General features: G+C 43.5%; 1 protein-coding gene across 1 annotated transcript in view; it reads left to right on the top strand.

The window, feature by feature from the left end:
• The window catches only part of LOC126482114 (uncharacterized), a 191,300-nt gene that overhangs the window by 86,893 nt on the left and 84,659 nt on the right, over nt 1-19,748 (top strand). The window contains exon 3 of the mRNA XM_050106089.1: nt 6,876-7,314. Coding sequence (XP_049962046.1) covers nt 6,876-7,314 — 439 coding nt within the window. The remainder of the gene's footprint in view (nt 1-6,875; nt 7,315-19,748) is intronic.

Raw genomic sequence — 19,748 nt, 5'->3', positions numbered from 1 at the left:
GCTGCCCGCCACCCGTTGCCATATGCCTTTCCGTAAATTCATACCATGTCGACAAGCTATCGATTCGAATATGGAACCATTGTGTAGAACGCTGTATCACGTTCAAGGTGCGTCAGCAAGGAAAGTGAATGGGACACAACAGTACCATTTACTATCACAGGAGAGGGCGCTGGGGCAGTGTCACCATAGAGGAGGATACCAAGCATTCTATAGCTGTGGCTGCATGGTACAGCGCGTATTGCACTGCAGTCTCTGTAACAAAGTATGATTGAATAAATCGTCTCTAGCATGGAAACCAAGCACATCCGGGCATAAGTTCATTAGACCTTTTTTGTTCTGTATCGTTGATCAATCCCTAGAATTTGTACACGGTGGAAAAACCACCCCGTATATTTCTACATTGTTGTTGTTGTTGTTGTCTCCAGTCCTCAGACTGGTTTGATACAGCTCTCCATGCTACTTTATCCTGTGCAAGCTGCTTCATCTCCCAGTACTTACTGCAACCTACATACTTCTGAATCTGCTTAGTGTATTCATCTCTTGGTCTCCCTCTACGATTTTTACCCTCCACGCTGCCCTCCAGTGCTAAATTTGTGATCCCTTGATGCCGTACCAACCGATCCCTTCTTCTTGTCAAGTTGTGCCACAAACTCCTCTTCTCCCCTGTTCTATTCAATACCTCCTCATTAGTTACGTGATCTACCCTTCTATTCTTCAGCATTCTTCTGTAGCACCACATTTCGAAAGGTTCTATTCTCTTCTTGTCCAAACAATTTATCGTCCATGTTTCACTTCCATACATGGCTATACTCCATACAAAAGTTTAATTCTTCTCCATGGATTTTAATACCTACTCCAAATTTTTCTTTTGTTTCCTTTACTGCTTGTTCAATATACAGACTGAATAACATCGGGGTGAAGCTAAAATCCTTTCTTACTCCCTTCCCAACCACTGCTTCCCTTTCATGCCCCTCGACTCTTATAACTGCTATCTGGTTTCTGTACAAATTGTAAATAGCCTTTCGCTCCCTGTATTTTACCCCTGCCACCTTTAGAATTTGAAAGAGAGTATTCCAGTCACTATTGTCAAAAGATTTCTCTAAGTCTACAAATGCTAGAAAGGTAGGTTTGCCTTTCCTTAATCTTTCTTCTAAGATAAGGCGTAAGGTCAGTATTTTCTCACGTGTTCCAACATTTCTACGGAATCCAAACTGATCTTCCCCGAGATCGACTTCTACCAGTTTTTCCATTCGTCTGTAAAGAATTCGCGTTAGTATTTTGCAGCTGTAACTTATTAAACTGATAGTTCGGCAATTTTCACATCTGTCAACACCTGCTTTCTTTCGGATTGGAATTATTATATTCTTCTTGAAGTCTGAGGGTATTTCGCGTGTCTCATACATCTTGCTCACCAGATGGTAGAGGTTTGCTCTCCCAAGGCAGTCAGTAGTACTAATGGAATGTTGTCAACTCCCGGGGCCTTGTTTCGACTCAGGTCTTTCGGTGCTCTGTCAAACTCTCCACGCAGTATCGTATCTCCCATTTTATCTTCATCTACATCCTCATCCATTCCCATAATATTGTCCTCAAGTACATCGCCCTTGTATAGACCCTCTATATACTCCTTCCACCTTTCTGCTTTCCCTTCTTTGCTTTGAACTGGGTTTGTATCTGTGCTCTTGATATTCATACAAGTGGTTCTCTTTTCTCCAAAGGTCTCTTTAGTTTTCCTGTAGGCAGTATCTATCTTACTCCTAGTGAGATAACCCTCTACATCCTTACATTTGTCCTCTAGCCATCCCTGCTTAGCCATTTTGCACTTCCTGTCGATCTCATTTTTGAGACGTTTGTATTCCTTTTTGCCTGCTTCATTTACTGCATTTTTATATTTTCTCCTTTCATCAATTAAATTCAATATTTCTTCTGTTACCCAAGGATTTCTATCAGCCCTCGTCTTTTTACGTACTTGATCCTCTGCTGCCTTCACTACTTCATCTCTCATAGCTACCCATTCTTCTTCTACTGTATTTCTTTCCCCAATTCCTGTAAATTTTTCCCTTATGCTCTCTCTGAAACTCTTTACAACCTCTGGATTAGTCAGTTTATCCAGGTCCCATCTCCTTAAATTCCCAGCTTTTTGCACTTTCTTCAGTTTTAATCTACAGTTCATAACCAATAGATTGTGGTCAGAGTCCACATCTGCCCCTGGAAATGTCTTACAATTTAAAACCTTATTCCTAAATCTCTGTCTTACCATTATATAATGTATCTGATACCTTTTAGTATCTCCAGGGTTCTTCCATGTATACAACCTTCTTTCATGATTCTTGAACCAAGTGTCAGCTATGATTAATTTATGCTCTGTACAAAATTCTACCAGACGGCTTCCTCTTTACACACATCAAAAAAAGTTTTGCATCACCTCGGTTCAGAGTGTTCCGGAACTTGTACTGAAAATTGGAACAGAGATCAACATAAACATCATTTCCGTCCTTTTCATTGCTCATGAAAACCACACATTGCATGTTGTACCACCAGACAGCGAGACCTTCAGAAGTGGTGGTCCAGATTGCTGTTCACACCGGTACCTCTATTACCCAGTAGCACGTCCTTTTGCATTGATGCATGCCTATATTCGTCGTGGCATACTATCCACAAGTTCATCAAGGTACTGTTGGACCAGATTGTCCCACTCCTCAACGGCGATTTGGCGTAGATTCCTCAGAGTGGCTGGTTGGTTACGTCGTCCATAGACAGCCCTTTTCAATATATCCCAGGCATGTTCTATAGGGATCATGCTTGGAGGACATACTGGCCACTCTAGTTGAGCCTTGTGTTTATCCTGAAGGAAGACATTCAAAAGATGTGCACGATGGGGTGCGAATTGTTCTCCATGAAGACAAATGCTTCACCAATATGCTGCCGATATGGTTGTACTATCGGTCGGAGGATGCCATTCACGTATCGTATCAGCCGTTACGGCGCCTTCCATGACCACCAGCGGCGTATGTCGGCCCCATGTGATGTCACCCGAAAACAGCAGGGAAACTCCACCTTGCTGCACTCACTGAAAAGTGTGTCTAAGGCGTTCAGCCTGGCCGGGATGCCTCCAAACACAACTTTCCGACGATTGTCTGGTTGAAGGCATATGCGACACTCATCAGTGAAGAGAACGTGATGCCAATCCTGAGCGGACCATTTGGCATGTTGTTGGGCCCATCTGTACCGCGTTGCATGGTGTCGTAGTTGCAAAGATGGACCTCTTAAAGGACGCGGGAGTGGCGATGCGCATCATGCAGGCTCAGCATGCGCTCAGTTTGAGTCGTAACACGACGTCCTGTGGCTGTACGAACAGCACTATTCAACATGGTGGCGTTGCTGTCAGGGTTCCTCCCGGCCATAGTCCGTTGGTAGCGGTCATCCACTGCAGTAGTAGCCCTTGGGCACCTTGAATGAAGCACGTATTCGACAGTTTCTGTCTCTCTGTATCTGCTTCATGTCCGAACAACATCGCTTTTGTTCACTCCGAGACTCCTGGACACTTCCATTGTTGAGAGCCCTTCTTGGCACAAAGTAACGATGCGTACGCGACCGAATAGCGCTATTGACGGTCTAGTCATGGTTGAACTACAGACAACACGAGCCGTGTACCTCCTTCCTGGTGGAATGACTGGAACTGATCGGCTGTCGGACCTCCTCCGTGTAATAGGCGCTGCTCATGCATGGTTGTTTACATCTTTGGGCGGGTCTAGTTACTTCTTTGAACAGTCAAAGGGAAAGTGTCTGTGATACAATATCCACAGTCAGTGTCGTCTTCAGGAGTCCTGGGAAGCGGGGTGATGCAATAATTTTTTTGATGTGTGTATAAGAAAGGCCCATCATTGTCGTTTCAACAGTGCTAACTTTGTGTATACTTGTCTGATCTGTTTTCCTATGTCTTCCATTGATATAGTTTTGCACAAATGATGTAACGTACAAGTGAAATAACGCTTTAACAACAGCGTTAGCGGAATACACTAATGACATTCCTATCGAAATTCAGAGCAAACTATCACGTGAATCAGTCCAGTAAGAAAACTCGGCCGAAGACCCAACGTTCTGAGTACATCAAGACATAATCTTAAGGGAACAGTAGTATTATCCATTGGCATTCGACAATTCCTTAATACCCTTTCTGCAATTCTGAAAACGCACTGGGCGTGATGAATGATTCAGAAAAATAATTTTAGGTTAGATTTGGATCGTAAGGCTCTGTTGCATCCACCTAACTAATACGATCAGTGTGATGACGTTTCAAAATATGGTGGTCATTGTTACTTGTTGCTGCCACTCAGAGCGCTGTTGATTATGCAGGGTGACTCAGCCACTTGCACCAATGGGCTATATGCAACTCAAAGCCTTCAGCTACCACGCTCAAGATTTTATAATTCTGTCACTCCCTATGCTCAGACTACTAGCTCTAAAGAAAAAAAAAGAATATAACTTATTTGTTGGAAATTTAATGTAGTAACAATTTGTTCTGGGATGGTTTTCGAAGTACTGAAGTAAAGCAATAAAAGTTACCTCCAAGTGGGACTTTCTTAATAGCTCGAAAACAGTGGCCTGCATTAAATTTCACACAAAAATGTCTTATTCACTTTTTATGTAGGACCAATAGTTGCACGTCGTCAGCGAGAGAATATGAAAACATCACACGTCGTTTTCGAAGGTGTTGCGGGTTGCACAAAACCCTACGCTAGGGGCAACTTAATCACCCTACATACTTCTCTGGATGAACGCTACAAGAATATGAGACATCTCGGGGAACATTTTAAACAAACAAAAATTAGTTTTCTATAAATTTTCAAAGAGTGCTACCCCCTTAAGCTCTTTTTCACATAGTGTGTAAAGTCAGTGAATTAATAGGTCGTAATATCCTTTTCAGACCAAAACTTTTTTATGGAGGAAGGAAATTTTTCTTTGTGTGACATAGGTGACTTTTTAACGATTTTAGACGCAAGATTTTTACAAAAATGTGTACCCATTTTCATAACGTACATTGTAAACCTGGCTTCATTTTATGGACTAAAATATCTAATTACGAAATGTTCTCCATTGTAATAAATACACTACTGGCCAATAAAATTGCTACACCACGAAGATGACGTGCTACAGACGCGAAATTTAACCGACAGGAAGAAGATGTTGTTATATGCGAACGATTAGGTTCTCAGAGCATTCACACAAGGTTGGCGCCGGTGGCGACACCTACAACGTGCTGACACGAGGAAAGTTTCCAACCGATTTCTCATACACAAACGGCAGTTGACCGGCGTTGCCTGGTAAAACGGTCTTGTGATGCCTCGTGTAAGGAGGAGAATTGCGTACCATCACGTTTCCGACTTTGATAAAGGTTGGATTGTACCGTAACGTGATTGCGGTTTATCGTATCGCGACATTGCTGCTCGCATTCGTCGACATCCAATGACTGTTAGCAGAATATGGAATCGGTGGGTTCAGGACGGTAATACGGAACGCCGTGCTGGATCTCAACGGTCTCGTATTACTAGCAGTCGAGATGACAGGCATCTTATCCGCATGGCTGTAACGAATCGTGCAGCCATGTCTCGATCCCTGAGTCAACAGATGGGCTCATTTGCAAGACAACAACCATTTGCACCAACAGTTCGACGACGTTTGCAGCAACAGGGACTATCAGCGCGGAGACTATGGCTGCGGTTACCCTTGACGCTGCATCGCAGACAGGAGCGCCTGCGATGGTATACTCAACGACGAACCTGGGTGCACGAAAGGCAAAACGTCATTTTTTCGGATGAATCCAGGTTCTCTTTACAGCATCATGATGGTCGCATCCGTGTTTGGCGACATGGCGGTGAACGCACATTGGAAGCGTGTATTCGTCATCGCCATACTGGCTTATCACCCGGCGTGATGGTATGGGGTGCCATTGGTTACACGTCTCGGTCACCTCTTGTTCGGATTGACTGCACTTTGAACAGTGGACGTTACATTTCAGATGTGTTACGACCCGCGGCTCTACACTTCATTCGATCCCTGCGAAACCCTACATTTCAGCAGGATAATGCACGACCGCATGTTGCAGATCCTATACGGGCCTTTCTGGATACAGAAAATATTCGACTGCTGCCCTGGCCAGCACATTCTCCAGATCTCTCACCAATGGAAAACGTCTGGTCAATGGTGGCCGAGCAACTGGCTCGTCACGATACGCCAGTCACTACTCTTGATGAACTGTGGTATCGTGTTGAAGCTGCATGGGCAGCTGTACCTGTACACGCCATCCAAGCTCTGTTTGACTCAATGCCCAGGCGTATCAAGGCCGTTATTGCGGCCAGATGTGGTTGTTCTGGGTACTGATTTCTCAGGATGTATGCACCCGAATTGGGTGAAAATATAATCACATGTCAGTTCTAATATGATATATGTAATGAATACCCGTTTATCATCTGCATTTCTTCTTCGTGTAGCAATTTTAATGGCCAGTAGTGTAGTAAAACAATCATTCAATAACTATCGTGCAAAATAACAATAACGATATTCAGTTGTACTGTGGAATATAGCGTACCCACCACATATATATATTCTGGTGGCCACGAGCTGTTGCGCACTGATAAAGTGTCTTGTTGACATTTTCACAGTGGTGCCCAACAGTTGGCAGCACTTGCACACGATGGAAAGGTTGAATGATCACAAATGTGTTTCTCAGGTTTCCATTGGGGAAAAAATGCTGTTGCAACTAAGACCCAGTAAAAGTTAATGTACACTACTGTAGCCAGAGGGTCTGAAAGGGATAATGCGTGGAAATTCTGAGGTGGAGAAGTAATTTTCAGATCGATCATTGGTATCTTTGACAGACCACACAGCCTCCCTATCGTCCGAGACGCCGGCCTTAAACATGATACTGCTCCGGCGGATACAGCTGATGCACATGGAGGGTCAGGGCTGGTTCGACATCGCCTACAACTTCTTGGTGGGGATGGACGGCGTGGTGTACGAGGGCCGCGGCTGGGGCATCGTCGGCAGCCACACCAAGAACTACAACGCAGCCAGCGTGGGCGTCGCCTTCATCGGCCACTTCATGCAGGAGCTGCCCTCCCCAGAGGCGGTCGCCTCCCTGTGGCGGCTGCTGGAGCAAGGCGTGCGTCTGGGCCACCTGTCGCCTGACTACCGCATCCTGGGATACTGTCAGTGCCGGCCGTCGGAGAGCCCGGGCCGCGCCTTCTTCTCGCTGATACAGACGTGGCCCCGTTGGGCCGAAACGGCGCCGCCTCCTCCTCCAGAGGCCTCCATCACGTACGTACTCTCTTCCTCTGCTACTATTGGCTTGGTGCGTAAGTTCGTAGCGTTTTTCCGTAAATTTACACTACTGTCCATTAAAATTGCTACACCAAGAAGAAACGCAGATGATAAACGGGTATTCATTGGCCAGATATATTATACTAGAACTGACATGTGATTACATTTTCACGCAATTCGGGTACATAGATCCCGAGAAATCGGTACCCAGAACAACCACATCTGGCCGTAATAACGGCCCTGATACGCCTGGGCACTGAGTCAAACAGAGCTTGGATGGCGTGTACAGGGACAGCTGCCCATGCACGACACCACAGTTCATCAAGAATAGTGACTGGCGTATTGTGACGAGCCAGTTGCTCGGCCGCCATTGACCAGACGTTATCAATTGGTGAGAGATCTGGAGAATGTGCTGGCCAGGGCAGCAGTCGAACATTTTCTGTATCCAGAAAGACCCGTACAGGCCTTGCGACATACGTTCGTGCATTATCCTGCTGAAATGTAGGGTTTCGCAGGGATCGAATGAAGGGTAGAGCCACGGGTCGTAACACATCTGAAATGTAACGTCCACTGTTCAAAGTACCGTCAGTGCGAACAAGAGGTGGCCGAGACGTGTAACCACTGGCACCCCATACCATCACACCGGGTGATACGCCAGTATGGTGATGACGAATACACGCTTCCAATGTGCGTTCACCGCGATGTCACCAACACGGATGCGACCGTCATCATGCTGTAAAGAGAACCTGGATTCATCCGAAAAAATGACGTTTTGCCATTCGTGCACCCAGGATCGTTGTTGAGTACTCCATCGCAGGCGCTTCTGCCTGTAATGCAGCGTCGTCGAACTGTTCGTGCAGATGGTTGTTTGTCTTGCAAACGTCCCAATCTGTTGATTCACGGATCGGGATGTGGCTGCACGATCCGTTACAGCCATATGGATAAGATGCCTGTCATCTCGACCGCTAGTGATACGAGGCCGTTGGGATCCAGCACGGCGTTCCGTATTACCCTCCTGAACCCACCGATTCCATATTATGCTAACAGTCATTGGATCTCGACCAATTCGATCAGCAATGTCGCGATACGATAAACCGCAATCGCGATAGGCTACAATCCGACCTTTATCAAAGTCGGAAACGTGATGGTACGCATTTCTCCCCCTTGAACAGGGCATCACAACAACGATTGACCAGGCAACGCTGGTCATCTGCCGTTTCTGTATGAGAAATCGGTTGGAAACTTTCCTCGTGTCAGCACATTGTAGGTGTCGCCACCGGTGCCAACCCTGTGTGAATGCTCTGGAAAGCTAATCATTTGCGTATGACAGCTTCTTCTTCCTGTCGGTTAAATTTCGCGTCTGTAGCACGTCATCTTTGTGGTGTAGCAATTTTAATAGCCAGTAGTGTAGTAAACACAACAGATATGCAGAACAGACATTAGTCATCAATAACATCCTTCACTATTTACAACAGTCTGCGAAATCTGGAGTAACTTTTCGACTCCCCAACTGTAAAAATCACGTGGTTTTGAGGCGAAGAATTCATTGAACCACTTTCGGAGCCAATTTTCATCGGGAAAGGAAGTTCCTGGGAGGTTCTTCGATATCGAGCGGAGAAGATGAAAATCTGAGGGTGCAAGGTCAGGTGAATAAGGAGGAGTCGGTATAAATTCCCAACTCCTGTAAAGTGTCTGACAGAGTGCGGGCGTGGATTATCGTGGGGTAGCACCACTCCGCCCAGCCTTCCCGATCGTCGTTCTAGGATTGAGTCTGCAGTTGTTGACAAGTCAGCAGTGATTGATACACTTCGAGGATGCAATTACTGGTGCACCACACTGTCACTGTTCCAACAGATGCATAACATTATCTTTTGTGGATACGCACAGGTCTTTGTATGGGGAGCTACTGCTTTGTTTGTGCTCAGCCATTACTTTCTTTTCCTTATGTTAACATAAAGATACCATTTATCGGCACCAGTAACGATACGAAATGGGTATGGTCGGTGCTGTTCACGAGTCAGTTGATAACGAGTAAGCAGAGATCCACATATGACCACCTGCTGTTTTTTTCTGATTTTTATTGTGTCTCACTGTTTAGAGGCACTAAACGCGTCGGTGTTTTCAGCTCGTTACTAAATGCAAATAAGTAGGAGGCAGAGTTGATAGGAGCTGAAGGAGTCCAGGTTGCAATAATATGCGGTACGGCACACTGTTAGAGAGAAGGATTATTATTCAAAAACACATAGTACAATGAAATTACTTATCTTCAGTAGTTTTTAGGACTCCAGTTGCGGCTATGAACTGTCAATCTCGTAACATGGAATGAACTAATACAACGTATTCTCAGGGAGTAAGCCTGATTGGCCCTCCTCAGAGAATGAATGCAAACATTACAGAACTGGCTGAGGGCCGGTTATGAAAGTGCGTCTGCCTAGGTTGAAAGCTAGCTAAGAAGTGAACGAGGCACACTCCAGTTCCGTCGAGCTGCACAGCCCGCTAGAGTGCGCTGTGCTCGGCAGACGGCGGGCTGCCAACCTTTTGTTACCGCGGCGTTGTAGAAGTATCTGTGGCAATGATACTACAATTTTGACTTAAAGCATGCGGTATCCATGCACCCGATTTTTGAACCTTCCTCATTGCATTCATATGTCGCACAATGATGGAATAATCACAGTTCGTCAGATTTGTCAGCTGTCACTGTGGGTAATTGTGGATTAATGTGTTTAAACGATCTTCATCAAACCCCAAAGATCTTCCTGAACACGGAGAGTCATTAATGTCAAAACGATTCTCATTAAAAAGAGAAAACCGTTCTACCGCCGTCCTCTGGCCAATCGAGTTATCCCCATACACAGCGCAAATGCCTCCGCTGCTTTCACCCCTCTATTAAACTCAAAGAGAATATGTCCGAAATGTTCCGATTTCTTCACTTGACACTTCATTTTCTATGTGAAAATGACAAAATGGCAATACGCAGCCTCAACTAAGAACGGTGAGCTACAAATAAAAAATGACAACTATAATTCAACCCGTAGCAACCGGAATACCAACATGTAAAACAAAATCGCTACAAACTTATGCCCAGACCTAGTACATTAAAATAGACATTAGGAAAAATAAAATGATTATGTAATAATTCCAAGTCAAAAAAAGGCAGGTGGCTGCAAAGTGTATTAGCGAACGGTCATTTCATAAGTCTTTGTTACAAAACACTGAAATGAGTTACTTACTGAAGAATGGAAAAACTGGTAGAAGTAAGAATCGGTGTACATCAGTTTGGATTGCGGATGAATACATGAACATGCGGGACATCATAAAAGATAGGTTAAAGAAAGGCAAACCTACGTTTGTAGTAAATTAGCCTAGCACCCTCTACTACGCACCCATACACTCCATCACCTGAAGGGATTCTTTTGTTTGTCTTTCTTTAATCGAATTTTTATGTTGTTCGGAAACTGCAGCATGTTCTCAACTTTTCACGTTGATTAAGGCCGTAGAAACCTAGTCTTGTATTTCTGACCAAAAAGCGATTCTAATAGTCGGAGTCGTAAGTCTTAGGTAATCCTACCTTTTGAGTTGTTGTTGTGGTCTTTCCTTAGAAAATTTCATCCACTAACACATATTACTTTATTTCTAACGAAGAGGTCAAGTACTGTTTTTGGTGATATAGCTTTAAAAAATGTTTTAATACAACTAAATATTTTCATAAAAGTTTTCGTGGGCTACTTCACGCCATTAGGGGTTGAATGGCCAGAAAACTGCTACCAGTTTTTCTGAATTTCTAATAAAGAAGCCAAATACAAATTTTCAGAGATTTAGTTTCAAAAATGCTTTCGTAATGAAATATCATACAAAGTTTCTTCCCCTATTTCACTCCCCCCCCCCCCCTCTCTTAGACATGTGGTCTACGGGTAGACTCTTTAATTAGTAATGAAACATCCGCGATCCCGGGTTGAAAACCCGCCACTTCTTAAATTTTGATTAATAATCGTCACTGACGGTCAAAGACTTCCGGCATAAGAAGCCACCCCCATTCTGCCAACGGCCTTGTGAAAGAGGGCGGAGGAGCGGACAGAGGTTCAGCGCACTCTCTTGTTCTTGGGATGGCAAACTGACCCTAAAGGTGGAAGAATCAGAAATTATCAATGACATGAGGATGAGAAGGCAATGGAAACCACTGCATTAAAGACGCATAAAGTGCATCCACGGGGCATGTGGCCTGTAATTGAAAAAGTGTCATAATGATCTGGCCAATAGCAAAAGATTCCGGAATAATTCCCCATCCTCCGAGAGTCGGGGCTTGGAATGTCAGGAGCTCGAACTTGGCAAGGAAACTAGAAAATCTGAAGAGGGAAATCCAAAAGTTAAATTTAGATATAGTAGGGGTCAGTGGCGTGAAATCGAAAGAAGACAAGGATTTCTGGTCAGATGAGTGTTGGGTAATATCAACAGCAGCAGAGAATGGTATAACTGGAATAGGATTCGTTATGAATAGCGAAGTAGAGCAGAGGGTGTGCTACTGTGAACAGTTCAGTGATAGGGTTGTACTTATTAGAATCGGCAGCAAGCCAACACCGACAACGGTAGTCCATGTATATGTGCAGACCTCACAAGACCAGACAGACCAGTCCAGATAGAGAAAGTGCATGAGGATATTGAAAGAGTAATACAGTACGTAAAGGTCGACGAAAATCTAATAGTCATGGGGGACAGGAATGCAGCTGTAAGGAAAGGAGTAGATAAAAAGGTAATAGGAGAATATGGACTTGGGACAAGGACTGAGAGAGGAGAAAAACTAATTGAGTTCTGTAATAAATTTCGTCTAATAATTGCGAATACTCTGTTCAAGAATTACAAGAGGAGGAGATATACTTGGAAAACGCCGGGTGATATGGGAAGATTTCAGTTAGATTACATCATGGTCAGACAGAGATTCCGAAATCAGACATTTGATTGTAAGGCGTACCCACGAGCAGATATAGACCCAAATCATAATGTAGTAGTGATGAAGAATAGGCTGAAGTTGAAGAGGTTAGTCAGGAAGAATCAATAGGCAAAGAAGTGGGATGCGAAAGTACTAAGGAATGACGATGTATGCTTGGAGTTCTCTAAGGCCATACATACAGCAATAAGGAATAATACGGAATAAGGAATAATAATAGGCAGTACAGTTGAAGAGGAATGGACATTTCTAAAGAGGACAATCACAGAATTTGGAAAAAAAACCATAGGTAACTTCAAAGAAACCTGGGGAATAGAGGAAATACTTCAGTTGATCGATGAAAGAAGGACCTACAAAAATGTCCAGGGAAATTCAGGAATAAAGAAACACATGTCGCTGAAAAATGATGTAAATAGGAAGTGCAGGGAAGTTAAGACGAAATGGCTGCATAAAAAATGAAAAGAAATCGAAAAAGAAATGATTGTCGGAAGGATTGACTCAGCATATGGGAAAGTCAAGACCACATTCAGTTAAATTATAAACAAGGGTGGTAACATTAAGAGTGCAACGGGAATTCTGGCGTTAAATGCGGAGCAGAGAGCGGATAGTTTGAAAGAGTACACTGAAGGCCTCTATGCAGCGGAAAATTTGTCAGATGTGATGGAAGAAGAAACAGGAGTCGATGTAGAAGAGATAGGGAATCCAGTGTAAGAATTTAAGGGAGCTCTGGAGAACTTAAGATCAAATAATGCAGAAGCGAGAGATAACATTCCATCAGAAGTTCTAAAACCACTGGGGAAGTGGCAACAAACCGACTACTCACGTTGATGCGGAGAACATATTAAGTTGGCGACATACCAACTGACTTTCGGAAAAATGTCATCTACACAATTCCGAAGAATGCAAGAGCCGACAAGTGCGAGAATTATCTCACAATCAGCTTAACAGCTTATGCATCGAAGTTGTCGATAAGAATTATATACAGAAGAATAGAAAACAAACTGAGGATCTTTTAGATGACGATTAGTTTGGCTTTAGAAAGGCAAAGGCCTCGGAGAGGCAATTTTGATAATGGAAGAAGACTAAAGAAAAATCAAGACACGTTCATAGGATCAGTCGACCTGGAAAAAGCCTTCGACAATGCAAAATGGAGCAAGATGTTCGAAATTCTGAGAAAAATAGTGGTAAGCTACAGGGAGAGATGGGTAACATACAATATGTACAAGAACCAAGAGGGAAGGGAGGTAGACATTCGCCCCTACTGTTCAATCTACACATCGAAGAAACAATGATGGAAAGAAAAGAAAGGTTCACGAGTGGAATTAAAATTCAAGGTGAAAGGATATCAGTGATACGATTCGCTGATGACATTGCTATTCTGAGTGAAAATGAAGAAGAATTATATGATCTGCTGATTGGAATGAACAGTCCAATGAGTAGAGAATATGGATTGAGAGTAAACCGAAGAAAGACGAAAGTAATGAGAAGTAGCGAGAACTGCGAGAAACTTAATATCAGGATTGATGGTCACGAAGTAGATGAAGTTAAGGATTTCTACTGCCTAGGCAGCAAAATAACCAATGACGGACGGAGAAAGAAGGACATCAAAAGCAGACTAGCACTGTCAAAAAGAGCATTCCTGGCCAAGGGAGGTCTACTAGTATCAAACATAGGCATTTCTGAGAATGTATGTTTGGAACCCAGCATGGTATGGTAGTGAAACATGGACTGTGGAAAAACCGGAACAGAAGAGAATCAAAGCATTTGAGGTTTGGTGCTACAGACGAGTGTTTAAAATTAGGTGGACTGATAAGATAAGGAATGAGAAGGTTCTGCGCAGAATCGGAGAGGAAAGGAATATGTGGAAAACGCTGATAAGGAGAAAAGACAGGATGATAGAACATTTGTTAAGACATGAGGGAATGACTTTCATGGTACTAGAGGGAGTGGTAGAGAACAAAAACAGTAGAGGAAGACGGAGATTGGAACACATCCAGCAAATAATTAAGGACCTAGGTTGCGAGTGCTTCTATGAGATGAAGAGGTTGCCACAGGAGAGGAATTAGTGGCAGCCTGCTTTAAACAAGTCAGAAGACTGATGACTCAAAAAAAAAAGTGTGTTGAACTCCCAAAAAGGTCATTGAAATATGTTTTTTTTAAATTTTTAATTGTAAAATTCAAAGACCAGTTTCATAGATGTAGCTTTAAAATAGTTTAAAAATTATTTGTTTTTCAACAAAACTTTCATCCACTATTTTAGCCCGCTAGAGACAGAATTTCCAAAACTGCTGCACTCATTTTTTATTTTTCACCATAAACCACATAAAAATTTTTGTAGTTCTGGGTTCAAAATTGCCTTAATAGTGACATATTTTCAAAAAATCTTTTGTTCCCTACGTCACTCGTTTGGAGGTGGTGTTTCGAAACATTCCTTACTAAACGACGCATACCTTATGAGATCAACACTGTCTCCAAATTTCAAGTTTCTATCGTCAGTGGTCTGGGCTGGACGGTGGTAAGTCAACCAACCAGTTAGTCAGGACATTTCCTTTTATATGTAGATTTAGACAATGCTTTTGACAATGTTGGTTGGAATACAATGCTTGAAATTCTGAAAGTAGCGGGGATAATACACATGTTCGAAAGTTTATCTACAGCTTGTACAGAAACGAGACTGTTGTTACAAGAGTCGGAGGAAGTAGTAGAGATATGGATAACCTGGCCCACTTAACACTTAAACGCAGTACTAAACTGTGCTATATACTTCCATGACTTTGTCACCTCTTATTCATGACTCACAATCCACGCCCGTTTTCGTTAAGATGTCACGTTGAAGGAAAATTAAAAAAAAAAACTGATGAAACAGGTTATTAGTATGTATCCGCCATGTTCCATCTACGTGGCTGTAGTGGGAATCATGAACAATAGAGATCGACTTTAGCCTTGTTCTGCACACCTACGTGACGCATCCTTCGCCAGCCAGTGAGCGTACTGTAGTGTTCTGAGCCCTCTGATATGAATGTCGTAGCCAATGTGAACATTAAACGTCAATGTAGGGAGTAATTTAGGTGATTCTTATTCCATTTGTTGCGAGTTGTCATCTTTTATGGTGGTGGTAAGAAACAAATTCTACAAAAACAAGTAAGAGAAATAATTTGGAGGAAACATGCTTTCATCAGGCATAAACTACGTGTATGCACGTATTGCTATTGCGGCCTGGAAGAGCAAAATTTTATTCGCCGTCTTTCGCTCGAGCTGTGCAAACCACTACCGTTCATGAAATGGACTACAGTAGCTTTATTTCTTTTTATACAGCGTGGTCAGAAAATGTCTCAAACGAGCGTAGAGATGTTGCAGGGTAGGTTGTACTGAGACATAAAGCTTCTGAAAAAATATCGATACGTTGCGACGTTTCCGAGTTGTTTAGGATTGAAATCAGCCAATATTGGCTACGTGCGCTCATTTTCTAGCGGCCTACCAGGGGCGTTGTTGCCCAACGGGTGCTTTACTTGGTCACCTGAAACTTGAATTTCCGTGCGCGACTACCTGATCGGCAACTTTAATGTTAAATAACTCGGAAACTGCATAACATATAGGATTTTTTTCTAAACATTTGTGCTACCGACGCAGGTTTAAATCCTGCCTCGAGCATGGATGTGTGTGATGTCCTTAGGTTAGTTAGGTTTAATTAGTTCTCAGTTCTAGGCGACTGATGACCTCAGAAGTTAAGGCGCACAGTGCTCAGAGCCATCTAAACATTCATGTCTCAGTACAACCTGCCCTGCAACTCCCTACGGGCGTTCCAGACATTTTCTGACCTTCCTGTATATGTAATCTTCATCTGAACTGCATAAAACAGCACCATGCTCAAAAAAATATCACCAATGCTACAGTACTTCCATCATGCGAGCTTTCCACTTTGCGACTTGAAGCTGTAACTTGTAAAAAGTAGGGAATATAAAGTCATCCCTGAATTCCGGAAGTAAGACCATGTTGTTAGCCTGGAATATTACTTATTCAGCCGCCACTAACATGTGGAACAGACGCTGTCGAGGTACCGCCACTAACATGTGGAACCGTCGTGCCCTCTGTCCATTCTGGCCTTGGACAAGAGGCTGCCTCTTCCGCCAGCTCAGCCGTACCCAAGTACATCTACTCCGCCTTCGCTGCCGTTCTTTTTGTGATAACCACGCTCCTTAGACACGCTTTGTGTGCAAAGAAATGCAGTTCTCCAGTTGTTTCAACTTTCGTGCCGATTACAATGATGTCAGCAACAAGAGCGTGATCTCGTCAGAATGAGAAGTCAACATCAAAATATTTCTTTGTACAATATGTTATAGAGAGAGAGAGGGAAATAAATCGAACAACAATACTCTAGACATAAATTTTAGTACAAAAAATTACTTTTCTCTCATTGTTCAACAAGAACGTCCATTCTGCTCGTTGGCGTAAGTCGGAAATCTCACAACTGACAGTCATGCTGCCACTGACCCAACGACTTTACATTCAACGTAGCAGTCACTATTTCGGATTTCTCATCTCACATTTCAGTTGGGACGTAGGAAGTGAGGGACAGCCATTGTCCTCAGTACGAGGTGCATTCAAGTTCTAAGGCCTCCGATTTTTTTTTTCTCCAGACTGGAAAGAGATAGAAACATGCGCATTGTTTTAAAATGAGGCCGCGTTCATTGTCAATACGTCCCAGAGATGGCAGCACCGTACGACAGATGGAATTTTACCGCCAGCGGCGAGAATGAGAACTGTTTTAAATACTTAAAAGAGCGACGTTTTCCTTACTTGAACAGCGTGCAATCATTCGTTTTCTGAATTTGCGTGGTGTGAAACCAATTGAAATTCATCGACAGTTGAAGGAGACATGTGGTGATGGAGTTATGGATGTGTCGAAAGTGCGTTCGTGGGTGCGACAGTTTAATGAAGGCAGAACATCTGGTGTGACAACAAACCGAAACAACCTCGGGCTCGCACAAGCCGGTCTGACGACATGATCAAGAAAGTGGAGAGAATTGTTTTGGGGGATCGCCGAATGACCGTTGAACAGATCGCCTCCAGAGTTGTCATTTCTGTGGGTTCTGTGCACACAATCCTGCATGACGACCTGAAAATGCGAAAAGTGTCATCCAGGTGGATGCCACGAATGCTGACGGACGACCACATGGCTGCCCGTGTGTCATGTTGCCAAGCAATGTTGACGTGCAACGACAGCATGAATGGGACTTTCTTTTCGTCGGTTATGACAATGGATGAGACGTGGATGCCATTTTTCAATCCAGAAACAATGCGCCAGTCAGCTCAATGGAAGCACACAGATTGACAGCCACCAAAAAAATTTCGGGTAACCGCCAGTGCTTAAAAAATGATGGTATCCATGTTCTGGGACAGCGAGGGCGCAATCCTTACCCATTGCTTTCCAAAGGGCACTACGGTAACAGGTGAATCCTACGAAAATTTTTTGAACAACAAATTCCTTCCTGCACTCCAACAAAAACGTCCGGGAAGGGCTGCGCGTGTGCTGTTTCACCAAGACAACGCACCCGCACATCGAGCTAACGTTACGCAACAGTTTCTTCGTGATAACAACTTTGAAGTTATTCCTCATGCCCCCTACTCACCTGACCTGGCTCCTAGTGACTTTTGGCTTTTTCCATCAATGAAAGACACTCTCCGTGGCCGCACATTCACCAGCCGTGCTGCTATTGCCTCAGGGATTTTCCAGTGGTCAAAACAGACTCGTAAAGAAGCCTTCGCCGCTTCCATGGAATCATGGCGTCAGCGTTGTGAAAAATGTGTACGTCTGCAGGGCGATTACGTCGAGAAGTAACGCCAGTTTCATCGATTTCGGGTGAGTAGTTAATTAGAAAAAAAGTCGGAGGCCTTAGTACTTGAATGCACCTCGTATTATGCATGGCCTGTTGTGGAAACAAGTCCGTAGTCTACGTCACTTTCTCCAAACGCTAGGAAGACACGCAACTCATGTAGTATAACTGAGCGAAAAGCAGTCAGTGCCATCTCTAATGACACCGAAGCTGAAATCGTTATAGGTACGGAAAGCTGGCTGAAGCCAGAGACAAATTCTGCCGAAATTTTTACAAAGGCACAGACTGTGTTTAGAAAGGATAGATTGCATGCAACCGGTGGTGGCGTGTTTTTCGCTGTTAGTAGTAGTTTATCCTGTAGTGAAGTAGAAGTGGATAGTTCCTGTGAATTATTATGGGTGGAGGTTACACTCAACAACCGATCTAGGTTAATAATTGGCTCCTTTTACCGACCTCCCGACTCAGCAGCATTAGTGGCAGAACAACTGAGAGAAAATTTGGAATACATTTCACATAAATTTTCTCAGCATGTTATAGTCTTAGGTGGAGATTTCAATTTACCAGATATAGACTGGGACACTCAGATGTTTAGGACGGGTGGTAGGGACAGAGCATCGAGTGACATTATACTGAGTGCACTTTCCGAAAATTACCTCGAGCAGTTGAACAGAGAACCGACTCGTGGAGATAACATATTGGACCTACTGATAACAAACAGACCCGAACTTTTCGATTCTGTAAGCGCAGAAGAGGGAATCAGTGATCATAAGATCGTTGAAGCATCCCTGAATATGGAAGTAAATAGGAATATAAAAAAAGGGAGGAAGGTTTATCTGTTTAAGAAGAGTAATAGAAAGCAGATTTCAGACTACCTAACAGATTAAAACGAAAATTTCTGTTCCGAGACTGACAATGTTGAGTGTTTATGGAAAAAGTTCAAGGCAATCGTAAAATGTGTTTTAGACAGATACATGCCGAGTAGAACTATGAGGGACGGGAAAAACCCACCGTTGTTCAATAACAAAATTAGGAAACTTCTGCGAAAGAAAAGAGAGCTTCACTGCAAGTTTAAACGCAGCCAAAACCTCTTAGACAAACAGAAGCTAAACGATGTCAAAGTTAGCGTACGGAGGGCTATGCGTGAAGTGTTCAGTGAATTCGAAAGTAAAATTCTATGTACCGACTTGACAGAAAATCCTAGGAAGTTCTGATCTTACGTTAAATCAGTAAGTGGCTCGAAACAGCATATCCAGACACTCTGGGATGAAGATGGCATTGAAACAGAGGATGACACGCGTAAAGCTGAAATACTAAACAGCTTTTTCCAAAGCTGTTTCACAGAGGAAGACCGCACTGCAGTTCCTTCTGTAAATCCTCGCACAAACGAAAAAATGGCTGACATCGAAATAAGTGTCCAAGGAATAGAAAAGCAACTGAAATCACTCAACAGAGGGAAGTACACTGGACATGACGGGATACCAATTCGATTCTACACAGAGTACGCGAAAGAACTTGCCCCCCTTCTAACAGTCGTGTACCGCAAGTCTCTAGAGGAACGGAAGGTTCCAAATGATTGGAAAAGAGCACAGGTAGTCCCATTCTTCAAGAAGGGTCGTCGAGCAGATGCGCAAAACTATAGACCTATATCTCTGACA

Source organism: Schistocerca serialis, chromosome 5, assembly GCF_023864345.2.
Source record: "Schistocerca serialis cubense isolate TAMUIC-IGC-003099 chromosome 5, iqSchSeri2.2, whole genome shotgun sequence".
In the NCBI taxonomy this organism is placed as follows: domain Eukaryota; kingdom Metazoa; phylum Arthropoda; class Insecta; order Orthoptera; family Acrididae; genus Schistocerca; species Schistocerca serialis.
The sequence above is the reverse complement of the archived record's forward strand: the minus strand, read 5'-3'. Positions and strand labels throughout refer to the sequence as shown.